General features: G+C 44.3%; 1 protein-coding gene across 2 annotated transcripts in view; it reads right to left on the reverse strand.

The window, feature by feature from the left end:
• Nucleotides 1–25940, reverse strand: part of CENPM (centromere protein M) — a 99062-nt gene that overhangs the window by 44424 nt on the left and 28698 nt on the right. For both annotated transcript variants that reach the window (XM_069231153.1, XM_069231154.1), the window contains exons 2-3: nucleotides 9660–9739; nucleotides 8891–8989 (exon numbers count right to left, since the gene is read on the reverse strand). In XM_069231153.1, the coding sequence (XP_069087254.1) occupies nucleotides 8891–8989; nucleotides 9660–9739 (179 nt within the window). The remainder of the gene's footprint in view (nucleotides 1–8890; nucleotides 8990–9659; nucleotides 9740–25940) is intronic.

Raw genomic sequence — 25940 nt, forward strand, 5'->3', positions numbered from 1 at the left:
TGAAACTTAACCGACTATCTGTGTAGGCTGACTAGTTTTAGCAGCCTGCCACAAACCGAGACATGTTGCTGGCCCCATGGGGAGAGTGCCTTTGTCACTCTGAGGCCAGTAACAAAGCCTGCACTGGGTGGAGATGCTAACACCTCTCCCAGGCAGGAATTGTCACACCTGGCGGTGAGCCTCAAAGGCTCACCTCCTTTGTGCCAACCCAGCAGGACACTCCAGCTAGTGGAGTTGCCCGCCCCCTCCGGCCAGGCCCCACTTTTGGCGGCAAGGCCGGAGAAAATAATGAGAAAAACAAGGAGGAGTCACTGGCCAGTCAGGACAGCCCCTAAGGTGTCCCGAGCTGAGGTGACTAACTTTTAGAAATCCTCCATCTTGCAGATGGAGGATTCCCCCAATAGGGTTAGGATTGTGACCCCCTCCCCTTGGGAGGAGGCACAAAGAGGGTGTACCCACCCTCAGGGCTAGTAGCCATTGGCTACTAACCCCCCAGACCTAAACACGCCCTTAAATTTAGTATTTAAGGGCTACCCTGAACCCTAGAAAATTAGATTCCTGCAACTACAAGAAGAAGGACTGCCTAGCTGAAAACCCCTGCAGAGGAAGACCAGAAGACGACAACTGCCTTGGCTCCAGAAACTCACCGGCCTGTCTCCTGCCTTCCAAAGATCCTGCTCCAGCGACGCCTTCCAAAGGGACCAGCGACCTCGACATCCTCTGAGGACTGCCCCTGCTTCGAAAAGACAAGAAACTCCCGAGGACAGCGGACCTGCTCCAAGAAAAGCTGCAACTTTGTTTCCAGCAGCTTTAAAGAACCCTGCAAGCTCTCCGCAAGAAGCGTGAGACTTGCAACACTGCACCCGGCGACCCCGACACGGCTGGTGGCGATCCAACACCTCAGGAGGGACCCCAGGACTACTCTAAGACTGTGAGTACAAAAACCTGTCCCCCCTGAGCCCCCACAGCGCCGCCTGCAGAGGGAATCCCGAGGCTTCCCCTGACCGCGACTCTTTGAACCTAAAGTCCCGACGCCTGGGAGAGACCCTGCACCCGCAGCCCCCAGGACCTGAAGGACCGGACTTTCACTGGAGAAGTGACCCCCAGGAGTCCCTCTCCCTTGCCCAAGTGGAGGTTTCCCCGAGGAACCCCCCCCTTGCCTGCCTGCAGCGCTGAAGAGATCCCGAGATCTCTCATAGACTAACATTGCAAACCCGACGCTTGTTTCTACACTGCACCCGGCCGCCCCCGCGCTGCTGAGGGTGAAATTTCTGTGTGGACTTGTGTCCCCCCCGGTGCCCTACAAAACCCCCCTGGTCTGCCCTCCGAAGACGCGGGTACTTACCTGCAAGCAGACCGGAACCGGGGCACCCCCTTCTCTCCATTCTAGCCTATGTGTTTTGGGCACCACTTTGAACTCTGCACCTGACCGGCCCTGAGCTGCTGGTGTGGTGACTTTGGGGTTGCTCTGAATCCCCAACGGTGGGCTACCTTGGACCAAAAACTAAGCCCTGTAAGTGTCTTACTTACCTGGTTAACCTAACAAATACTTACCTCCCCTAGGAACTGTGAAAATTGCACTAAGTGTCCACTTTTAAAACAGCTATTTGTGAATAACTTGAAAAGTATACATGCAATTTTGATGATTTGAAGTTCTTAAAGTACTTACCTGCAATACCTTTCGAATGAGATATTACATGTAGAATTTGAACCTGTGGTTCTTAAAATAAACTAAGAAAAGATATTTTTCTATATAAAAACCTATTGGCTGGATTTGTCTCTGAGTGTGTGTACCTCATTTATTGTCTATGTGTATGTACAACAAATGCTTAACACTACTCCTTGGATAAGCCTACTGCTCGACCACACTACCACAAAATAGAGCATTAGTATTATCTATTTTTACCACTATTTTACCTCTAAGGGGAACCCTTGGACTCTGTGCATGCTATTCCTTACTTTGAAATAGCACATACAGAGCCAACTTCCTACAGTAGCCCACTGCATTTTAAATATATGTAGTAGTTTTGGGGGTGCAGGACCAGGTCGAAGATGGAGTCCAGGAGTCAGCTTTGCAGCACAGGAGCAAAGGAAGAGTTCCAGAAGTGATGCAGTCGATGTCTCACGTCAGAAGAAGAGTTGCAGTCCGTCAGTGGTGTGGAAAAACCACCAACAAGCCTTGGCAAAGGCAAAAGTCACAGATGAAGAGTTGCAGAGCTGCGGGGGACCAGGAAGGATTGATGGGACTCAACCCAAGGAGTGGAATCCCAGGTGACCCTCAGCAGTGAGGAGAGCCAGAAGTTGAGGATACAGCCCCCACAGGTAACTCACAGGTAGCAGGCACAGGAGTCACATTGGGGTCCACCCAGCACACCTTGAAAGGAGTCCCACGTTGCTGGAGCAGCAGGCAGGAAAATAAGCATTGCAGGGAAGAATGCTGGAGGCTGGGGCTACATGGATCCTGAAGATCCCTTGGAAGAAGAGCCAACAAGCCTTGGTGGCTGCAAGAGTCGCAGTGCTCAGGGGTACTGTCCTGCAAGGAGAGGCGAAGACTCACCACCTCCAAAGTTGGACAGCTGGTAGACGGGACCACTTAAGACCACCTCCTGTGTTGCAGGAGCCACGCAGAGTTGCAGGAGAGAGGATCCACGCAACTGGCTGCCATTGCAGTTGGTGTCTGCTGATGCAGGGGAGTGACTCCTTCACTCCAAGGAAGATTCCTTCTTGGTGCAGACTTAAGACTTGTCACCCTCAGAGGATGCACAGTCGGGGAAATGTTGCAGTTGCTGGAAGGAGCCGGAGAAACAATGTTGCAGAGCAGAATAGTCGCTGGAGTAGCAAATTTGAAAACTCAAGATACCAGATACACATTCAGGCACTCTGGGTAGAGGAACACACCTGCACTCCAGCAAAGGAAATTCCTGTCCCTATATTCCTTAAAACAAAGTTGGTGAAAACCAACAAATAACAAGCAATGGCAAAGTCAATAGGTATCACCTATACAAGAGCTATTTGCTTTGCCAATGTGTTTAGCCATGCTGTGCACCAGAGTAGCTGCTGTTCAGGAATGCTAAAAGTTAGTGGCGTAGAGGTGAGTGGGGCAGAGTGAAACGGCAGAGTTTCGTGTACTGGAGTGGCATAGAGTAGAGTCACATAATAAAGCGGCGAGGAGTGCAGTGCATAGAGTGCAGCGGCATCGAATTCAGCTGTGTACAATGCAGCATTGTATAATGCTGTGGTGTTGATTAGTGTTACATAATAGAGTGCACTGGCGTAGAGAAGAGTGGGGTAGAGTGCAGTGGTGCAGGGTAGAGTGCAGTGGCAGAGTGGTGCAGAGTAGAGTGTAGTGCCATAGGATGCAGTGGCAGAGAGAGGAGTGATGCAGAGTAGAATGGCGTAAAGTGCATTGACACAGGATGCAGTGGCATAGAGTGCAGTGGAGCAGCGAGGCGTAGAATAGAGCGGAATAGAGTAAAGTGGTGGAGAGGAGACTGCAGTCGCATAAAGTGCACTGGCGTAGAGAGCAGTAGAGTACAATACAATGGTGCAGATTAAAGCGCAGAGGTGTAGAGTGCATAGATGTAGACCGCAGAGGCATAAAGCACAGAGGCATGGAGTAGAGTAGATTGTTTCAGAGTAGAGTGAAGTGGCGTGGAGTGGTGAAGAGTAGTGTGGCGTAGAGTAATATGTAAAGTGGTGTAGAGTGCAGTGGCGCGGAGTAGATTAAAGTGGTGTTTAGTGGATTGGAACATAGTGCAGGGGGGAGAATGGAGTGGTACAGAGTAGAGTGCATTGGTGTAGGATGTACTGGAGTAGAATGCAGTGCTGCAGAGTGGCACTGTGCAGAGTGGAGTGGCCCAGACCGCAGTGATGCGAAGTGCAGTTGCGTAGAGTTCAGTGGCAGAGAGTGTACTGGCATAGGATGCAGTAGTGCAAAGTTCAGGGCCATAGAGTGCAGTAGCATATATAGAGTAGAGAGGCGTAGGGTGCAGTGGCATAAAGTGCAGTGGCGTAGAGCAGTGGGGTAGACTACAGTGGTGAGGAATAGAGTGTAGAGGCGTAGAGCGCAGAGGCATAATGCACAGTGGCAGAGTGGTGTGGAGTAGAACAGCAGAGTAAATTGTTTCAGATTAGAGTGGTGCAGGGTAGAGTGCCATGGCGCAGAGTAGAGTGGCATAGAGTAAAGTGGTGCAGAGTGCAGTGGCATAGAGTAGAGTGGCATACTGTGGATTGGCATAGAGTGCAGGGGTGTAGATTGGAGTGGTATAGACTAGAGAGCATTGTTGTAGAGTGTACTGACGTAAAATACAGTATTGCAGAGTGGCATACAGTGGAGTTGCACAGAGTGAAAAGGCCTAGATTAGAGTGGTATAGAGTGCACTGAGGAAGACTGCAGTTGTGGAGAGTACAGTGACAGTGTATAGGCATAGAGTAGAGTGTTGTAGAGTAGAGAGGCGTAGAGTGAAATGGGATTGAGTGGAGCACTGCAGAACAGAGTAGTGTGGTGTGGAGGGGTGCAGAGTAGAGTGCAGTGGCGTGGAATACAGTGCAGTGTCCATGGTGTGGTAGCAAACTGCTTGAAATGACCTAAATGTGCACAGACATACAGTTTCACTAACAAAACAATACAGCACACAAACAACTGTGTGTGGAAATGGCATCAACCAGTGTACTGATTTGTTTTGATCATATTCGAGTATTTGTTTCCAAAACACCTCAGAATTTAAAAAATGTGCTTCATTTGTGCTTTGCTAATTATGATATATTCCTAAATATTTGCATAGTTCATTTAATAATGGTTGTGTGCCAGAAAATGCACTTTCCACTATGCCCAGTATCCAGCAAGATTGACACATAAATCTTCTCACTTTCAAGTCAGAGAAAGAAAAGTAAACAGCAAACTCCCTCAGAAGACATGAAAAAAAAGGGAAGTAATGGGTGGGCTCTAAGCCCATTTTAAGATTTTTTTTTTAGCTACAACAGTATCTAAATTTGGTTTACTGTTTATTATTTAAAACCATAACAAATATATACCCACCTGCATTTCCAAAATACATCTCACTAAAATTAATAGTGCATATTATAGGTCCCCAGATAGACGTGCTCTTAAGGTTAAAAAAAAAAAAAGGAGAAATACAAGGTTCCTTCCAAAGAGCTCTTTAGCATTTCCGAAAAGCGTCAATAATACCTACTAAGCACAGCTAACCCAAGGTACTTGTGGAACCAACAGTGGGAACATCAAATTCGCTAATGTAATAATAACATTTTGAGCAAACCCTAAAGTGCTTGTACAACAAGCAGCAATGATGTTAAAATCTTTAAAATGATCCTAACATTGGAACAGTGCAATTACTTTGTCCACTGCACAAATGGCCTGAAATGCTTGTGCAACCAGTAACAATAACATAGATTTTGCTTAGAAATGGCTTAAAATTCAAATTGAATGACAGACCTAAAGTTTTTGTGCAAACAGTAGCAATAATATCAACATGGTTTCAATATGGTCTTAAAATTGAGTCTAAGCAACTATTCACTGTCATGCTAATGCAAAAAAAAAAAAAAATACAAAAAAAAAATAAATGTTTACAGTTTAGTCAGCAGCAGCAGAAATGCCTGATAAACATCAGCAACAATATCAAATTTGTATTAAAAGGACTCTAAATTTTAAATCATATTTTTTTTTAATCTGCTAGCCCCAGCTGATCTAAAATGCTTGTGCATTCTACAACCATACTATTATTTTACTTTAAGTAATTCTTAAAGTTCTCCCTTGGCAGTAAATGCTTGGTAGCCCTATTAGCGCCCTTTTTAGAATGAGTCATTCGAGGGCCCAGCATCCCATAACTCTTATAATTGCAAGTGATTGACAGAGGACCACAAATATTTGTTGTAAACAGACTGTCAATCATTCTCAAGAGCGCAGTATTTAGTACATCAAAGGTGTGACTAATTTTTGTACTACGTCTCAATGATGGTAGCTTTCATAGCTAAATCTTGTTAGCCCAAATTCCAGACTGAACTGTGCCGGACATGTAGATCATTATACTTTCAGACTTGCTTTTAAGCTATTAAGCTGAATTTTGTCTATAGGTGTCGCTTCCGAGTCATACATTGCCGCACTGGCATAGGTAATTGTTGGCAGCAGTTTTGAAGATATCACTGTTAACAGTGATTGGAATGAAGGACCATCTAACTGTTTGGCCAAGATGGAAAAAGCCTAAATTAGAGCAGCGGCCTTCTTCCAATATACTTTTTCTGCTGCATAAAAGATCCCTGGGCGTTCAAGTATATGCCCGGATATTTCTAATGTGACACTAAATCTAGCAATATGTTATTCAATGGCAATTTAACAGAAGACTACCGTCGGGGTTCAATCAGCATCATTTTAGATTTTGCCACATTGATCTCCTGTTTGGAGTTTACATAATTATCCAGTATATTTAGAGAAGGTTGCGAGCCCACCTTAGTTTGACTAAACAAAACTAGGTCATCCACATATAATAGATGAATAGGGGAGGGATCCCAGAAGGTAGATGCAAGTTTGTTTCATTTAAGGAAAGGGTATGAGGTATGCCATACAAAGATTAAATAAATGTGCGGCCAGCACGCAACCTTGTTTCGGGCCAGAATACGTGGGGATTTTTCTCGAGAGTGTAGTGGCATCTCCGTTTTTTACATCCACCCACATATCTGTATATAGTAATATACTTGCCTTCAGTAGTGGATCTGGCAAGCCCCAAAGTTTCAACTTGCTCCGGAGAAAGTGTCTGTTGACCCGGTCAAAAGCAGCTTTAAAGTCGATGACACCAAGGTACAGCTTTTTATTTTGAAGTCCATTTCGTTCTGCAAGAAACGTGGTCAATAATATAGTCGTCGTTGTGCCCACTCCTTTCCTGAAGCCGTTTGATTAGGGGGGACGATGTTATTGGACCAATTTAGATCTACAATGAGGCGTAATACTGCACCTCTGCGTCAGGGAGGGATATAAGACTGTAGTTAGCTGGATTTGCCCTGTCCCCACCCTTATGTAGTACAAGAAAGACTTAGTAGACACCTAAAAAACGGCACTTATTAGTATTCAGCGGGCCCCTCAGTCCCAGACGCTGCTGCCCCATTGATAGCGAGGTCCCGTGCTCCTGACCTGCAGGGAGGAGTCATTCTATAGAAGGGAAACCCCACTGCTTAAGTCAGAAACTATGGGCTTGGTGATTTGGCCTACAAGTAGCCACACAAAAAATCGGCCCTTTCCCCTAGCCACACTAAAGAAATTAAAATGTGTGTGGAAATTTACCTTAGTAATTCACGAGCTAATTCCTTAAATGGAGCTAAGGCTGGTGGACTCAGATAGGGCATACCAAGAATGATGCCTTGACACAAACTCAAGAGCATTGGTGAAGAGTCATATAAACAAACTGCATGTATAAGGAGAATATTTGCTTCCAGCACGCATCATAAAACTAAGGTGTAAAAAAAAAAAAAAAGTATAAAAAAAAAAAAATCAGATAGATGCAGAAACTTTGCATGTACTTCGTTACATTTAAGTAGCATCAGAGTCACGGCGCGTTCAGACTGTGAAATAACACTTAAAAAATATTCTTTCTTGAAGTTATTTTGCCAAAGAGGATAGTTGTAAGTAGTTTTCGTGCTGAGCTTAACAGGAGCTTCCTGCATCCAATCGGTGATGTCCAGGTCAGTTACGCACCCTTGTACCTTAGTGCTGATATTTCAAGAATGTATTGAGGTTTGTGTCATCGAGACACAAACCTGTCAGTGCTCGTGAGAAAAGCAATGCTGGACTGAAATAATAGATTTGAAGTACTCATTTCGCTGCCTCCACTTTTGCTTTACCGATAATAACAGCGACAGTACATATATTAAAACCTACATAAAAAAACAAAACAGTGAAGCATTTAAATGCTGTTTTGATAAAATTGTCAACATTTTAGACGAAGGCGCGCTTTAAAAAGAAACTAGTCTATATAAAGTATTCGTTAACTTCTATATATGTGTTCAGGAAAACTCATCTGACTGTTCAAAGTCGGCAACGTCCAATGGTCAAAGAGTCTCTATTTACAGGTAACTATGCTAATACTACACGAGTATCCCATGTAAGTCAGTGTCTGCCTCGAAGGAGCATGTTCTAAATTTCAAAACTTTAGCACTTGCGCCATCTAGGGGCATTTGATTTGACTGTATTGTACCTACCGAACAATGTATTACAAAAAAAAAAAAAAAATCACCTGCATGTTGCACAATGTGCTATTTAAGGGTTATGTTACAGCCTGGTAAACTGTAGCATAGGAGTGACATGAAGAGGCTCCTGGGAGAGTAATCTGCATTCTTCTTTCCTATAAGCACTCACTTTGAAGTCAGGGAAGGCAAATACCAAGCATCCAAGACAGCTTGACATTTGACACCTGTCTCTGAACGCCCAGGAAACGTGACGAGAAAAAGATTTAAAGGCCTGTTTGCAAAAAGCGAGTTTGTGGAAGACTACAGTAAACTTGGTTTGGGCAACCCAGAGGGTTGAACAGAAGCTGGACACCCTAAAACAAATAGAGCCAGCAAACAGAAAGCAAGAAAATATGAGTTACAAACCACAAAGCCAATGGCAAGCAACGAGCAGAATGCATTCCTAGTTAAGCTTTCTGAATGTCCCCAAGATATATTTAGCAAACCTAGGCCACAACCTAAGCATCATGTAAAATAATAGAAATGAAGTGTGTCAAATGCCTGAAATAAGCGCACCAAAAGCTTGCTTGAAATAAAAAAAAAAAAAAAAAAAAAAAGCTGCTTCAATTCTCTACAGGAGGCATTTGCCACAAGGATGGATTCAGCCATGGTTCCCCTAGAGCAGACCTGAAACCCCACCCTTGTGATCTCGCCTTACCTGAGCTGGCTCTGCAGGTTTACCAGGAAGACAACCAAGTCTATCCGTGGGCGTTGATGATCACCCTCAGAGGGAAGTGGCAGCGACTTTGCCAAATGGCTGAAAAGCAAGAGATGGAAATATAGATTAGCATACAATCAGTAGATTTGTAGAGCACTACTTGTCACCTGTGAGTATCCTGGCACAAGGCGCAGTAAAGATCCCTGCAAAAGGGGCATTAACTGCAGTAAACCACCAAGTATTTATTGGAATCAGAACCAGAGGCCTTCTTCTTACAAACACGTCTCAGGAGTACATGCATTAACCTTGTGAGCAATGTTTCTGGTTTGAGAAGGCATGACCAGCTGGAGAGATGCGCGCAGATCTCTGCAGTAGATGCATTAACCTCAGCTCATAATGGAAACAAAAGCAGCGTCTCTCTCATATAAAAATCAAGTATTAAACCAACGAGACACGTTAGTGAGACTGGACACACCCTGCTGGATAGATTCAGATCTCAGACACATCTCTCCCAACCACCTCATCCTGAACAGAAGTGGAGCGCTGCTTTTTCATACACAAAACTCAACCGCAGACGTTAACCCACGGAGTTATTCTCCTGGCATAAGAATATGTGACCTTCTGGATATACAACGATCTATGCAACAAGCACATCAGCCTTCTGATCTACTGCCCACATATCTGATCCTGTAATGTGCCGACATACACATGCCTGATGCATTAGGAATTACAGCAATCTTACTGGACGGCAGCATGCTACGTTACTTACATTTTCAAGTCAAAGCCCTTGGGTTCTTTCAGCATTGCCTCCACCAGCAGCTCCTGCAGGTGTGCATCAGTCCCAACTAGCTGTCAGGAAGATAAAGAACAAGCATTTGCAATGCAATAGGTCTCGAATTTGTTAACGCTACTTGTAGGAAGTTGGCTCTGTATGCACTATTTCAAAGTAAGGAATAGTATGCACAGAGTCCAAGGGTTCCCCTTAGAGGTAAGATAGTGGCAAAAAGAGATAATACTAATGCTCTATTTTGTGGTAGTGTGGTCGAGCAGTAGGCTTATCAGAGGAGTAGTGTTAAGCATTTGTTGTACATACAGGCAATAAATGAGGAACACACACTCAGAGACAAATCCAGCCAATAGGTTTTGTTATAGAAAAATATATTTTCTTAGTTTATTTTAAGAACCACAGGTTCAAATTCTACATGTAATATCTCATTTGAAAGGTATTGCAGGTAAGTACATTAGGAACTTTGAATAATTACAGTAGCATATATACTTTTCACATACAACACAAATAGCGGTTTTAAAAATTGACAGTGCAATTTTCACAGTTCCTGGGGGAGGTAAAGTATTGTTATTTTTAGCAGGTAAGTAAATCACTTACAGGTCACAGTTTTGGGTCCAAGGTAGCCCACTGTTGGGGGTTCAGAGCAACCCCAAAGTTACCACACCAGCAGCTCAGGGCCGGTCAGGTGCAGAGGTCAAAGAGGTGCCCAAAACACATAGGCTTCAATGGAGAGAAGGGGGTGCCCCGGTTCCAGTCTGCCAGCAGGTAAGTACCCGCGTCTTCGGAGGGCAGACCAGGGGGGTTTTGTAGGGCACCGGGGGGGACACAAGTCAGCACAAAAAGTACACCCTCAGCAGCGCGGGGGCGGCCGGGTGCAGTGTGAAAACAAGCGTCGGGTTCTCTGTAGGTTTCAATGGGAGACCAAGGGGTCTCTTCAGCGGTGCAGGTAGGCAAGGGGGGGGGCTCCTCGGGGTAGCCACCACCTGGGCAAGGGAGAGGGCCTCCTGGGGGTCACTCCTGCACAGAAGTTCCGTTCCTTCAGGTACTGGGGGCTGCGGGTGCAGGGTCTTTTCCAGCTGTCGGGACTTTAGGTTCAGGCAGTCGCGGTCAGGGGGAGCCTCGGGATTCCCTCTGCAGGCGTCGCTGTGGGGGCTCAGGGGGGACAACTTTGGTTACTCACGGTCTCGGAGTCACCGGAGGGTCCTCCCTGAGGTGTTGGTTCTCCACCAGTCGAGTCGGGGTCGCCGGGTGCAGTGTTGCAAGTCTCACGCTTCTTGCGGGGATTTGCAGGGGTCTTTAAATCTGCTCCTCTGTAACAAAGTTGCAGTTCTTTTGGAGCAGTGCCGCTATCCTCAGGAGTTTCTTGTCTTTCTTGAAGCAGGGCAGTCCTCTGAGGATTCAGAGGTCGCTGGTCCTTGGGAAAGCGTCGCTGGAGCAGGTTTCTTTGGAAGGCAGGAGACAGGCCGGTAGGCCTGGGGCCAAAGCAGTTGGTGTCTTCTTTTCTTCCTCTGCAGGGGTCTTTCAGCTCAGCAGTCCTCTTCTTCTTGTAAGTTGCAGGAATCTAAATTTTTAGGTTCAGGGAAGCCCTTAAATACTAAATTTAAGGGCGTGTTTAGGTCTGGGGGTTAGTAGCCAATGGCTACTAGCCCTGAGGGTGGGTACACCCTCTTTGTGCCTCCTCCCAAGTGGAGGGGGTCACATCCCTAATCCTATTGGGGAATCCTCCATCTGCAAGATGGAGGATTTCTAAAAGTTAGAGTCACTTCAGCTCAGGACACCTTAGGGGCTGTCCTGACTGGCCAGTGACTCCTCCTCGTTATTCTCATTATCTCCTCCGGTCTTGCCGCCAAAAGTGGGGCCGTGGCCGGAGGGGGCGGGCAACTCCACTAGCTGGAGTGCCCTGCGGTGCTGGAACAAAGGGGGTAAGCCTTTGAGGCTCACCGCCAGGTGTTACAGCTCCTGCCTGGGGGAGGTGATAGCATCTCCACCCAGTGCAGGCTTTGTTACTGGCCTCAGAGTGACAAAGGCACTCTCCCCATGGGGCCAGCAACATGTCTCGGTTGTGGCAGGCTGCTGGAACCAGTCAGCCTACACAGATAGTTGGTTAAGGTTTCAGGGGGCACCTCTAAGGTGCCCTCTGGGGTGTATTTCACAATAAAATGTACACTGGCATCAGTGTGCATTTATTGTGCTGAGAAGTTTGATACCAAACTTCCCAGTTTTCAGTGTAGCCATTATGGTGCTGTGGAGTCCGTGTTTGACAGACTCCCAGACCATATACTCTTATGGCTACCCTGCACTTACAATGTCTAAGGTTTGGCTTAGACACTGTAGGGGCACAGTACTCATGCACTGGCGCCTTCACCTATGGTATAGTGCACCCTGCCTTAGGGCTGTAAGGCCTACTAGAGGGGTGACTTATCTATACTGCATAGGCAGTGTGAGGTTGGCATGGCACCCTGAGGGGAGTGCCATGTCGACTTACTCGTTTTGTTCTCACCAGCACACACAAGCTGGCAAGCAGTGTGTCTGTGCTGAGTGAGGGGTCCCCAGGGTGGCATAAGATATGCTGCAGCCCTTAGAGACCTTCCCTGGCATCAGGGCCCTTGGTACCAGGGGTAAGAGTTACAAGGGACTTACCTGGATGCCAGGGTGTGCCAATTGTGGAATCAAAAGTACAGGTTAGGGAAAGAACACTGGTGCTGGGGCCTGGTTAGCAGGCCTCAGCACACTTTCAATTCAAAACATAGCATCAGCAAAGGCAAAAAGTCAGGGGGTAACCATGCCAAGGAGGCATTTCCTTACACTACTAGTGATGTAAATGACAATGTCTTTTACCCATGAATTTTGGTTTGGGCTGCAGTGGGTGTATGTGGTGTGGAGTGGAATTATGTGGGTTGGATTGGAATTGGTAGGTGTAGAATTGTGTATGGTGTAACTGTGTGGAGTGGATTTGTGTATTGGAATTATGTGGCATGATGTGCTGTGAAATTAGCTGGTTGGTAATTATGTGTTATTGAGTACTGGAATTATGTGGAGAGGGATTGTTTGTCATGGAGTGTAATCATGTGGAATGGTATTTTATGTTGTGGAGTGGTATGTACTGAAGTTTAATTATGTGGTGTGATGTTGAAGTTTGTGGCAGGATGTGGAATTCACTGGTGTGGGCTGGATGTATGTGGTGTGTTGTGTAATTTGTGTTGGTGAGTTGAATTATCTAGTTTGCTGTTGAATTACGTGGTGTGGAATGGACATTTGTAGAGTTGAATTGTGTGCCGTGGAAGTGAGTGGGGTTGAGTGAAAATATACTGATTGGAATTATATGGCATGGTGTGGAGCGTATTTCTGTGAATTGTGTTATCAAGTTTAAAAACAAGGACATTGTTCTGCACCAGTGCGCGAGTGGGCCCGAGGCAATCAACCCACTATTTTGTGCTGCAAAACCACACAACGCACTGTGCTCACACGCCATAAACTCATATACCACACAGTGCAACACAGCACATGGAAATTCCGATCTTGCTGTACATCCCAGTAGACATTTTTGAAGATATTAGACTTTTAAGGTGTCACTGTAAGGGGGTAACGCAAGATGTTCTTTGGAAGACAGTACAAGTGATTGACACACTGCTGGGCTAGTGCTATTCTACACAATGGCGCCATACACCCGTAGATGCTTTGTGACCTTGCATAAACACACACTGACAACTGTAAGCTAAGTCTGCACTCCACATTATATATATTTATCACATACAAATACTGTGCTCAGCCTTTCACTCCATTTTATATTTAAAAATCCAGTCAAGGGAAGGCGTTGGAATGCAACGGGACTGTGGAACAATGGAATCATTTTAGCCACCTAAAATGTCCTGAAAATCCGCAATCACATATACGAGCAGAGGCACTGTGATGAGTGTTAGAAATGGGAGCCCGTAGTTGGCAGGGGCTTGCACTCTGTCCAAGTGGGGACTCTTTTTCCTAGTCAGGATAAGGGGGTCACACACCTAAGATAACTTTTGCTCACCCCCTTGGTAGCTTGTCACAAGCAGTCAGGCTTATCTTGGAGGCAATGTGTAAAACATTTGCACATAACACACAGTAATACAGTGAAAACACTACAAAAGGACATCACACCAGTTTAAGAAAAATAGCCAATATTTATCTGTGTAACAGAAGATCAAAACGAGAAAAATCCTACATACAGTAATAAAGATACGAATTTTGCAAGAAATACATTTCCTTCAAGTAGGTAGCTCCGTCCGGAGCTTTCACTGACTAGTAAACAAAAAATCCAACAGAACAATCAGACCACAAGGTCACGGGCCAGCTATGGTGTTGGGACAACTCGCAAACAGTACCTTGGAAATGCAGGGCATTGCGGTCCTTACAATGAGATCTGAAGTGCGACGTTGCAGGCGTATGTTCTGCAGGTCGTTACAGGGTTCGTTGGGCCCTTGAAGTTACACGCGTTGCAGATCAAACTCCGTGCTGATGATGAAGTCAGGAGCACTGGCATCAGTGGCGTCAGCGCTGCAGTGCAAAGTGGGACAGTGCGACCGCAGTGTCCACAGGTCACGGTCCAGACAGCGACTCGGTGATGGCATCCTGTGGTGTTGATGAGACCAGGGCTCTGGTGTGAAGCGGGGAGGTGCAACGTGCAGTGTTTCCAGGTCATGGTGCAGGCAATTGCATCGTCGCTGAATGCGGTCGTCGGTAGGCCCAAGGCTGCAGGACAGGGGGCGCTCCGTGCAGCGCCCAATGGGTCGCGGCACAGGCATGGGCATCTGTTGATGCTGGAGTCGATGGTGTCGGTGGACCAGGGCTGCGATGCCCGACACTGCTTTGTGTACCTCACGTGCGGTGTCCTCAGGCCACAGTGCAGACAGAAGCATCTGTGTTAGCGCAGAGCAGCTGCGGCGATACCAAGTCTGAGGTGTGAAATGAGGTAATGTGACATGTGGGCCCACAGGTCACGGTGCAAGCAGCAGCAGCTCGGTGTCTGCGTCAGGTGTAGTCGGTGACACCAGGGTTGTGGTGCAAAGAGAGGCGCATGGCTTTGTGCGGTGCAGTCAGGTCACAGTACAGGCAGAGGAGTCAGTGTTTTTTCTCCTGCTGCAACACTAAACACATAGTTCCCAGTGCTGTAGGTAGATTAATTTAAAGTCTTTGAAATCCCTGAGACTTCCAACAGGAGGAATGGTCTACTTCAAGCTCTTGGAGAAACTTTTCAAGCAGGATACACAGCAAAGTCCAGTCTTTGTCATCTTCTCAGCAGAAGTAGCAACTGCAGGCCAACCCAGCAAAGCACACAGCGCAAAGGGGCAGTACTCCTCACAACTCTTCTCCTTGGCAGAGGTTCCTCTTGACCAAGAAGTGTTCTGAAAGTCTGGGGTTTTGGGTCCAAATCTAGTACTAGTCCTGGCCTTTGAAGTAGGCAGCTTCAAAGGCACGTTCTTCCTCCCCACAAGATCCAGTTCTGTCTTGTTCTGTCTCAGCCTCTCTCCAGGAGGGGGATACTTCTTTGTGCAGGGCAGGCCCACCACTATTCAGGTGCCAGCTCTTCCTACCACTCTTAGCCCAGGAAGACCCATCAGGATACGCAAGGCACACCTAAGCTCCCTTTGTGAGACAGGCAGTCTGTGAATTCACTCTAGACAAACTGTTAGTCTGACCCAGACGTGGATTCAGCAGCCAAGCAGAGGTACAGAATGGTTAAGCAAGAAAATGCCCACTTTCTAAAACTTCAAAGTAAAGTCTCTGTTGTTGACATGATCCTGCATTGCCCGGGCCTGGCCCCAGACACACTCCAGGGGTTTGGAGACTGAAATGTGTGAAGACAGGCACAGCCCTTTCAGGTGCCAATGTCCGCTTCTCCCTGCCCCTCTCTAGCCCAGGAGACCTATCTATGCTATCTATCAGGCTATGGAGGCTACACCCTAGCTCCCTTTGTGTGACTGTCTAAAGGCAATTCACAAACAGCCCAACTGCCAGTCTGACCCAGACGTGGATTCCAAAAGGCAGGCAGAGGCACTGAATGGTTAAGCAAGAAAATGCCCACTTTCTAATAGTGGCATTTTCAAAACAGACAATCTAAAAAACAATTCTACCAAAAGATGTATTTTGAGTACTGTGAGTTCAGAGACTCAACTTTCTACCTCTATCTGCTCCCAATAGAAAATTGCACTTAAGATATTTAAAGGGAATCCCCATGTTAACCTATAGGGGAGAGCTAGGCCTTGCCATATTGAAAACCAAATTTGGCAGTATTTCACTATCAAGACATGTAAAACACACTAGTACAAGTCCTACCTTTTAAATGTACTGCACACTACCCATTGGGTTGCCTTGGGCCTGGCAGGTGGGTACACTTGCCAGGTCGAACTGGCAGTTTAAAGCTGCACACACAGACACTGCAGTGGCAGGTCGGAGTCATATTTACAGGGCTACCCATGTGGGTGTCACAATCAGTGCTGCAAGCTCACTAGTAGCATTTGATTTACAGGCCCTGGGCACCTCTGGTGCACTTTACTAGGGATTTACCAGTAAATCAAGTATGCCAATCATGGAAAAAAACAATCACCATTTCAATTTACACAGGGAGCCCTTGTACTTTAGCACTGATCTGCAGTGCTAAAGTGTGCAGAGACCATAAACCATCAAAAACAGTCCAGTATACCATAAAAATAGGATATCAGAAGGCAAAAAGACTGGGGAAACACACCAAAAGATGCCAGGTTTAACAACGTGAACGGGATGAAAATAAGGAACAACGTTCCAGGGTATGCCGATTTACACATAACCTTTTAGAAAAAGAATTAACTGTCTAATAAACACACGCACAGCCACCATCAGGCAGTTATGTGAGTGGCTTTGATTGAAGATTTTTAAAAAATATTTCAGATTCATTACGTCTGCTTGTCTAAAATATAAATAAAAAGTTGTATTAGAGTACATTTTATTCTCGTTGATGTTAAACCGACAAGCTGGGACCTTGGGCCCATCTTCTGTAATACTTTTTTTGTAATGTCACGTCGGCTCATTATCCTAATGAGACTACTGGATTTTGAGCGGCAAGATCGTTCACAGTGTGGGGGACTGAGTCTGACCCACAGTGGATGACACTTGTCACTCTAAATCCGGGTTTTGCTCCGGCTAACTAGCAGTGCCTCATCTCTCCCAAAGGGAAGAGACAATTGGGCAGCCGAGCGCATGACATCTTAGCACTTCCCAGGGAAGACCTGGTCACTCAGGTCACAACCGGTTCTCTCATACACAGTACTGTCTCATATATAAATGACAAAGGCAGTTTAAGTTTTAAAGATTGGTTTAATAAAACGACTGCATTTTAGATAGCAAAGCGTGAGCTCCAATAACCAGAACTACACAACACAGTAAGATTAAAATAGTAATGATGAGAGTGAAGCACAAGAATAAGGCTCTCATAGTGCTGCTAGATTATTTCTCTCTAAGTTATATTTCGAGCACAGCATGTGAAGGTCTAAGCCTGCCTTTCATGTTCCCCCGGGAGGACATCAACACTCATACCTGAGCAAAGGCCTGTAATCTGCATCAGCATCCGCAACGGGGCATTCAGCATCTAGTTGTAGGTTCCTGGACGGAATCTCCCTCTTGACGTATACTAGGACTAGAAAGTGTTTTTATAACTAACATGCAGATGTCCCTAAGAAAATGTCCGAACGTAAGGATGTGTATTTTCTACAAATACTGGAGACTAAACTTCTACCACGTTTACCGGCAATGTACCAGACTGTAGCCTTGACTGAAGCACGGGGCGATCAAGAATGCATTATTTGAGAACACAGTGCTGAACTAAGCTAAACACTGCGATAGAAGAAATTAAAACAAGACTGTAAAACTGGTTACTGTAAAATAACAGTGCAAAGCTGAATAAAATATACCTAGGGCAAAGTGCACAGCGACCTAATATGATAAACTAACGTGCATGAAGCTATATTAAAAATGGCTACACTTCAGTAACAGTGAATTGAGTTTCAGAGTATACATAGCCAGATGGGCACAGATTGGTACACTGGCACAGACAAACTCACAAAGACACATGCACATAAAGAGGCATAGACACAGAAAGACAGGTAAACGCGCAAACGTTCAAGCATGCACACATATACCAAGACTCACAAACAGATAGAGGTGGCGTTGTGCAAACTTTCAAGGAATAACAAATACAGGCCACAAGGCTTAACTTATCTGCATTCTCTCTCTATTTCACATACAAGCGAATTAGTGAATTATAATGATCCCTGCTATAGCTGGTAGGAAACAATCTGCTTTTTATTGATTTCTGGGCCCCTCTTCCCAAGTCTTCGAATTCAGACAGGCCTGATAATAATGCAGACGGGAAGTTAGTTGTCTTCAGAAGGGGTTTTTGTCTGTAGGGAGGCAGCGCAGGTTCTGCGTAGACAATTATGCAATTTCACCACTGAGAGGCAACAGAACACTTCATTTGTCATGGTTTTCCTGCAGCACACACTTTGAAATATCAAGATAAATTGTTTATTTTCCCACCTAGCATAATCACCCGCTCAGTTCCGAATTGGGATGAGGAGGAAAACAATTTTTCCCTAACCCTCCCTGCTAACAATGTGGCCTAAGAAGTTGGGAAAGCGTTGCTGTGATTACTTGACGCCTCAAGCACCTTAAACAGTGCTAATATGGCTGTGTGCCCTTGCATGCAGCCTGTCTGTCAGCACCACTGTTGCCAGAGCAGGAGTAGCACCCTCAATCGCCCGCTAGCTCACTGGCTACAACATGCGCCACCATCTTGCTGTGAGACTTCCACCGCTTTCTCTTAGTGCCCAGTCCATTTAGACTTACACATTACGCATGTGGAGGGAGCGTGGGGGGGGGGGGGGGGGGGGGGGTTTAAGAAGTGTTGGAAGGAATGTTTCAGTTGGCCGCCTCCCCCCCCACCCCCCACCACAAAAAAAAAAATAGTACCTGCATCGTGTCTGGAGCAGAGGACGGGCACAGATTAAATTGAATTACTGTGTTTGGTCCCTGCGCCACAGAAGGCTGCAGAAGTGATGTATCGGCTGCATTGACAAACTAAAGTGGCTGCAGAGAAGAGTGACGCAGATGAAGGCAAATGGGGAGCATGGGCGAGCTCCCCTCTCACCCCCCCCCCCATGTGCATGCACATCAAGGCAAAACATGGTATTATGCTATTCCCGGTGCACGCAAGCACACGCGCACACACCCACACAAAATATATAAAAGGCAAGTATAATATGATGATACAAATCCAAAGATATCTGGTCAAACCACTAGTCTGATGACTTCTTGCTACATAAACTGTCACCAGGTCCATGATAAGGAACGCGTCACATTAAAAAAAAAAAAAGATTTTTTTATTACTGCCTTTCTTCTAATAGTGTCAAAGGGCGCAGATTATATGCAGGCCTCTATTGCTTGTATGCATATTTGCGCTATTACACTACACCTGGGAAGGAGGATAAACAACATGAGTGAATGCCCTGTAACACTGCCATTCAGTGCATTTGCATATATACTCAGTGGCTGCACAGAGCATTACTCTAATCTCTGGTGCGCACAAGTACAACATTTACAAGTTCAGCAGACCACAATGAAAAGACTGAGAAAACATGCAAGAGACAGCTTGTGATGTTAGATGTATTTTAGGGTGTATGTACACGTGCACCAAGAAACTTCATGTGACATAGCACAGCTCCTATTGCATTGACAGTGTGAACTGCATGCAACACTATCGTACCCCGCGGAGCATTTACATACACTATGTGGCATTACACTGCCCTAGAATGTATGCATGTATACTCTGCTTTCAATACTGCATTTCCTGCTGGTGCCAGAAAAACGAGGTCAAATGCGTTATACGGTTCCTACTAAGATAATAGGACTGCATATTTAAGATGGCAGAACGTCAGACTGTAAAGAACAGTCTTTCCACACAATCAGGGACTGTTTGCCCAATTCCTAGCTAACTCACAGTGCCTCACCTGCACCCACAACCCTGCTGGGGTGAAAGGTGATTATGGCAACCTGAACATGACACTGACTCCCCAAGGAAGTCATGAAAACAGATCTCACCCTTTTGTTGTATTACTCTTGCATCCCCAGGGGAAATACAAGAGAAATACAAGAAATTGAAACAATCATAATCCTGCTTAGAGAGAATGAGCTGCAACAATTAGGCAGATGAAACAAAGCAAAGGTACAAGCATTATAAACGTGGTAAAAATGATTAAGTCCAACCATGGTAAATGAGTTCTAGAAGTTCCTGCCTAATTCCAAGTCTAAACTGAGAACATAGCACATGTATCCTTCTGCCTGCCTGAGGATTAGCCTTAGCCCCATACCTGGAAATAGTATCAGGACTCAACTTGTAGGGTGGATGTCAATCCTCTTGGGTAGCTGGTATATTAGCGCTAGTAGAGATGCGTGTTGAACACAGCATTTGTCCCAGGACGATCGTGGTTGGAATGCACCTCTGGCCCCTTCTGGGTCAGAGCACCATTTATATAATAATAACACACTGTTAGAAGCACAGCTATGATGTAATGCTATGACACTATGTTAGAAGGTGTCGTCTGAATGGGAACACAAGTACTAGGATAGTGTACTGTGTTCCTAGCCTTGGACAGAATGTACTGATTACATGTTGAGAAAAGGCTAACTAAAACAAGTAACTCAGACAATATATTCAAAGAATAATATTATGCAGGTGAAATGATGTGTGTAAAATGACATTGCAGCTTAAACACGTAAAATATGAAATATAGAACAAAGCTAAAAACGGGGAACCAGCTCAAGTCAAGGTCTTCACGACACGTGATACTTGATGACCACCTCAAGTCTGCTTGCATTATTACACTACCCGTCTGGTGCATGAACACTGAAGCAGAATGTGGGAGTACAGTGTCATCTGGTGCATATACATTCTGAGGCTTCATGTTATCTTGCACTACGTTCTGGCACATCTATACAAGGCAGGGTTGTACATGAAATTAATGTCAGTTGAACATGTACACTAACTGCAGAGGATACAACACTGCCTCTTAGTACACCTACACTAAGAGGTTGCGTGTAGTATCGCTCTGCTACCTGATGCATGTACTGAGCCTGCATGTGTCATTCAACTGTCTCCTCTTACAAATACACAGATTCTGCATATATTATTCTGCTATCTGGTCAGGGCTTTAAGTGGAATGAAGAAAAGTGTGGTGTTTTGGAAGGGGGTGGGGGGGTTCTTGAAAGGGTTGGATTATAAGGGGTGTGGCTTAAACATATACACTAAAATGTATCTAGTGTTACCCACCCACACATTTGCATAGACTCAAGTGCAACTGACACGCGTGACCACTGCTCTGTGCGCATTGCACAGAGCCAAAGGACTGGATGACTACAAATTCTAGACACCTTTTTGCCCCTGCCAGGCACTGAGAAACACTCACTGCCTTCAGCCCAAACTCAACTGCACCCCGTAATAAACACCTGGATGCGACCAATTCAAACTATGCACCAGACAATGGTAATATGCTGCCTGGTGGGAAAAAATAACAACATCCTAGGAAAAAAAGGAAACACTTATAGGGAATACAAAGTTAAGTAAAGCATGTGAAATCTAAGCAGGAATGACATGAATTATCATAACTTTTTTTTTTTTTTTTTTTTTTTTAAAGAACACTCATTGTTCGATCGGTGTTTTTGTATGAGAAGTTAAGGACGCACATACAGAGCCCGAAAGGGACCAGTTTCAACATCAGTTTTAAATTGCTACCAGATCTAAGACCCGGAGGGACCCACCACACTTAAAGCCCTGCATCGGGTGTGTGGGCAGAGAGCCTCTGGATAGGTTGGTGCCTCTAATTTTTTTAAGCCTAGTTTGAAAAATACATTGCAAATGTGGCAGATTTTCCTTAGCTCAGCTATGTTACTAAGCCACTCCTTTCTGCAGCTGGAATCAAGCCGCTGTAATTAGTCGAGAAACCTGTCATTCACAGGCGAACAGCCAACTTCTCTGCAGCGAGCTAGGGTGGAACGCCAAATGTCCTGCACTTTGAACACTTCTAGGACAAGCAAGACAAAAGCTCCACAGAAGGATTGGAGCTATGCCAGCCAGCTGCCTGGTAGGGTACTGATTTCTCTTCTTTCAGCCCCAAGTGAGCTGTTAAGAGGCACTTGTCCTGCAGCAAGCATTTGACTACTGCGTGACAGGGAGCGGACAACCGGCAGAACACAAGGGGACTTGCTCAATTCAGCTTCAGGCACATACTGAACAGCTTTGAGCTAAAACCATGCTGGGGGGCCTGTTCTGGGAATACAGCTAAGATATTTATATTTTCCATTGATCCTTAATCACAGCACTAACAATACTGTCAGATTAGAGGGGAAAAAAGTAAAATAGCTCAAGATCAAACATTTTGGTATAGTTGAGGATCCAAGACTGAATTGCAGTAAGTACTACTTCCTGGAAAGGAAGTACCTTTATCACCATATTACATTTTGGTGAATAGACCATGTATCTGGAGGCTGTTTAGCCCCCTACGACTCCCATCTCACCCAGAAGAATTATCCAGCCCCCGTTTTTAGGTCGAGTGCATTGAAGCACTGGTCACACTGATCACGCTGTTACCTAACCAAAGTGATTTCTTTTGGCTCCCCCTTTCACACTACATAGCTTTCACAAAAACACTTGTAATTGGTATATGCTTTATGTAAAAAAAAAAAAAAAAAAAAAAAAAAAAAAAACACAGATGTCCTAAAAGTGGCTCTCCTGACAAAGCGGGCGAGCCAATACTATAATATTCACTTCACTCAGGAAACTCGTCCCATAATGCTTTGTAGGCCATTACTTTTAGGAAACATTTTTGCTGGTAACTCAGCCTGTGGTGGTCCTAGGACAACGGGACCACCACCAAAGTGTTCACTGCAACATGCTCTGTCTACATAATATCTGGGTCCCCACACTAGATTATTGGGGACCCTAAAATAATACCCCCCCCTCCACCGCCCCACTATTCAGTGTCTTTTTAAGCACTCTTATGGTTGTAACTTTTGTGTTACACCTAGGAGTAGTTTGTGATTTAAAGGCCTTGATTGTAATTTAATTGCAGTAGGCCTGCTAGCCCTAAAATGTGTAATGTGCTTTGCCCTCTAAGGGCTAAATATATGGTTACAGTGCATTACTTTGACATTTTCTATTCATGTGGTTATGCCCTCTAGGGGCCAACTATATGGTTACATGACCATGTTTCTTACAAATGCTGTTTTCATTATGATGTCCTCTAGGGGCTCTTCTGAGCATTAGAGTCTAATGCCAAACGTTTATTTCTAAAACGTTTTTATTGGGTTTTCATGATAATTGTATATGTTTTATTAATCTCAGCTTATTACAATGATTCACGCCAACTAGGACTGTGTGAACACACTTGATATGTTTGGGTGACCCTTCTAGTTTATTTCTCTCATTACTCCTCCATTGCCGTCTTGTGTCATTTTTCTGGGAATTTTGTTAGCCAGCCTGCATCTCTGATGGTGGGGTGGTGAAAATTGTATTCTATTGGAATTAGATTAGGATGCTAAATGGCAACATTTTAATTTTTTGCTGCAGATAGAGGAAGAAGGTAAATGTAAGTGCCTTAGTTATAAGCAGAGCCACTGGAATTAAGTGGCAGGAAAATACCAAATTATGAGGCATGGTTGACCAATTTATGTGGCAAGAAAAGTCTAGTTATGAATTTACAAAGCCAATAGCTCTAACTCAAGCAAATGCAGGACCTATAGCTTGTTTTGTTTTTAAGCACACACTTCATAGGAACTTTTCATAAAAATTGAGGGCAGAGGAATAAGTTGAAAAGGCAACTGCCAATACACACAATTTGGTCAAATGCATTCCAGTTTACAACTGGACCACTACTGGGTGGCAGTGAGTGTAATGGCATAGGCCAAGGGCTGCCTTTCATTGCAAGACTGTTTTTTGGGCTTTTAGGTCCTTAATGTACAGTGTCAGTGGTGGATTCTGTTTACCGTTTGTGGTAAGGGGGACTGGATCTCAGAAGACACCATCAAAAAGTAATCAGACTCGATAAGCTCAGCCCCATACAACCAACACTTTCTGGTGAACTTGGATGGAAAGTCTCTGCGTGCAAAAAGTGCCCTGTGAAGTGCTAAAGGCTGTAATCATTATTCTTAATTCCCAACGTCCCAGTCGTTACTTTTAAGATGGATCCCACCTGATGGAGGAATAATAAAATAGGAAGTCGGAGTAGGTAAGCTATACATTCACCCTCCCTAGGTGCTATACATCATAGCCTACACCTAATCTTTCCTGAACGTACTAAGCCTTATACAGAGGCCAGAAGTCTCAGGGCCACCTGTAATGACTAACAAGGGTGTTAAGGATAAGAAAAATGAACTTTAACAGTAAATAATGCGGTATTATCCCCTCATCCTCGTATCTAAACAGGGTCCCTGAGCTAGATACAGAGAGTAACACACAGGGAAGCAATACTATGAGTATAACGTAGTTTACTCTCCATTAACATAGCAAACATAGGAATGGAAATCTTAAATTCAAATATACAACATACAATATATTTCAATTTAGATATTTATTATAGCTAATTAAACATTCAGTTCACACATAATATAATAAACATAGAATCAACCAAAAAAAATATAATACAACCCCCTAACCTAAATGAAACATACATATATGAAAACATAAATAGCATACCAGTAGATACGCAAAAATAAACAAAAAACACAGAACCAACAAAATCACAAAATAGTATACATACAAATTTACAACCGCCTCATACATGAGAGGATATTTAAACAGCACAATAAAGTTACTGCTTTGATGCTACAATTATGCGTTGTAGGTTGGATTGTATAAAATTCAACATAATAACAGGCAATTCTAGGTTATAATTTCCTGATTCAAATTCTCGTGTTACAGGCCTGATGGTAGCCAATCCTGGTCAGGGCTTCAAATTTGCCAATTTCAAACACTTCATGCCAATGTTCAAGACATGCCAATTTACAAGCCAGGATTGGCTACCATCAGGCCTGTAACACGAGAATTTGAATCAGGAAATTATAACTTAGAATTGCCTGTTATTATGTTGAATTTTATACAATCCAAACTACAACGCATAATTGTAGCATCAAAGCAGTAACTTTATTGTGCTGTTTAAATATCCTCTCATGTATGAGGCGGTTGTAAATTTGTATGTATACTATTTTGTGATTTTGTTGGTTCTGTGTTTTTTGTTTATTTTTGCGTATCTACTAGTATGTTATTTATGTTTTCATATATGTATGTTTCATTTAGGTTAGGGGGTTGTATTATATTTTTTTTGGTTGATTCTATGTTGATTATATTATGTGTGAACTGAATGTTTAATTAGCTATAATAAATATCTAAATTGAAATATATTGTATGTTGTATATTTGAATTTAAGATTTCCATTCCTATGTTTGCTATGTTAATGGAGAGTAAACTACGTTATACTCATAGTATTATCCCTACATGCCAGTCATTACTTTTGAGGATGTTCGACAGCCGAAAATAAATAGACGAAAAACATCACTTTTAATGCTGATAAAAATGATAAAGAATTAGAACGTAAGCAAGAGACAAAAAGTATTGAATTACTAAATCAGTTCAACTAAGATATCATTGATTTTAACACATTCTGATAAGGGCCCAAACCCATAATTCTATAGTGTTTTAAGAACGTGAGGAATAGCTGCGTGCCAGTTTGCAAACCTCTGGCAGCTAGGTACCCTTTCTATACAGCAGAGGAAGCTGCCACACACTTAGTTGAGCTTCCCACAATCTTTTCTGTAAGAGAACCTTTAGCAGTCAAAGCCGTATGCCCAATCCATCTACTTACAGATATCTTAAAGGCCTAACTGCCACATTGTGCACCACTGAAGGTGACAAAAAAATGGTTTGGCCGCCAAAAATAATCTTTACTTTCCAGGTAAATCAAAACTGCCATTTTGATATCCAAACGATTTAGCAAAAGTTCTCCCTGAGAAGAGTTAGGCCAAAAAGTAGGCAGAAAAATATCTTGATCTCTGTGTGTTAAGGAGGGAATCTTAGATAAAAACTCAGGATTTGGTCCCAAGATAATAGAGTCTTCCAACTTTTTCCAAACATGAAGGTTTACATAGCAGAGTTCCTTGCTTCCCAGTGGTCTTGTAAGGTTATTCTTACAAAAAGATACCATATTTAAG

The sequence above is a fragment of the Pleurodeles waltl genome, chromosome 4_2 (assembly GCF_031143425.1).
Source record: "Pleurodeles waltl isolate 20211129_DDA chromosome 4_2, aPleWal1.hap1.20221129, whole genome shotgun sequence".
Classification (NCBI taxonomy): Eukaryota; Metazoa; Chordata; class Amphibia; order Caudata; family Salamandridae; genus Pleurodeles; species Pleurodeles waltl.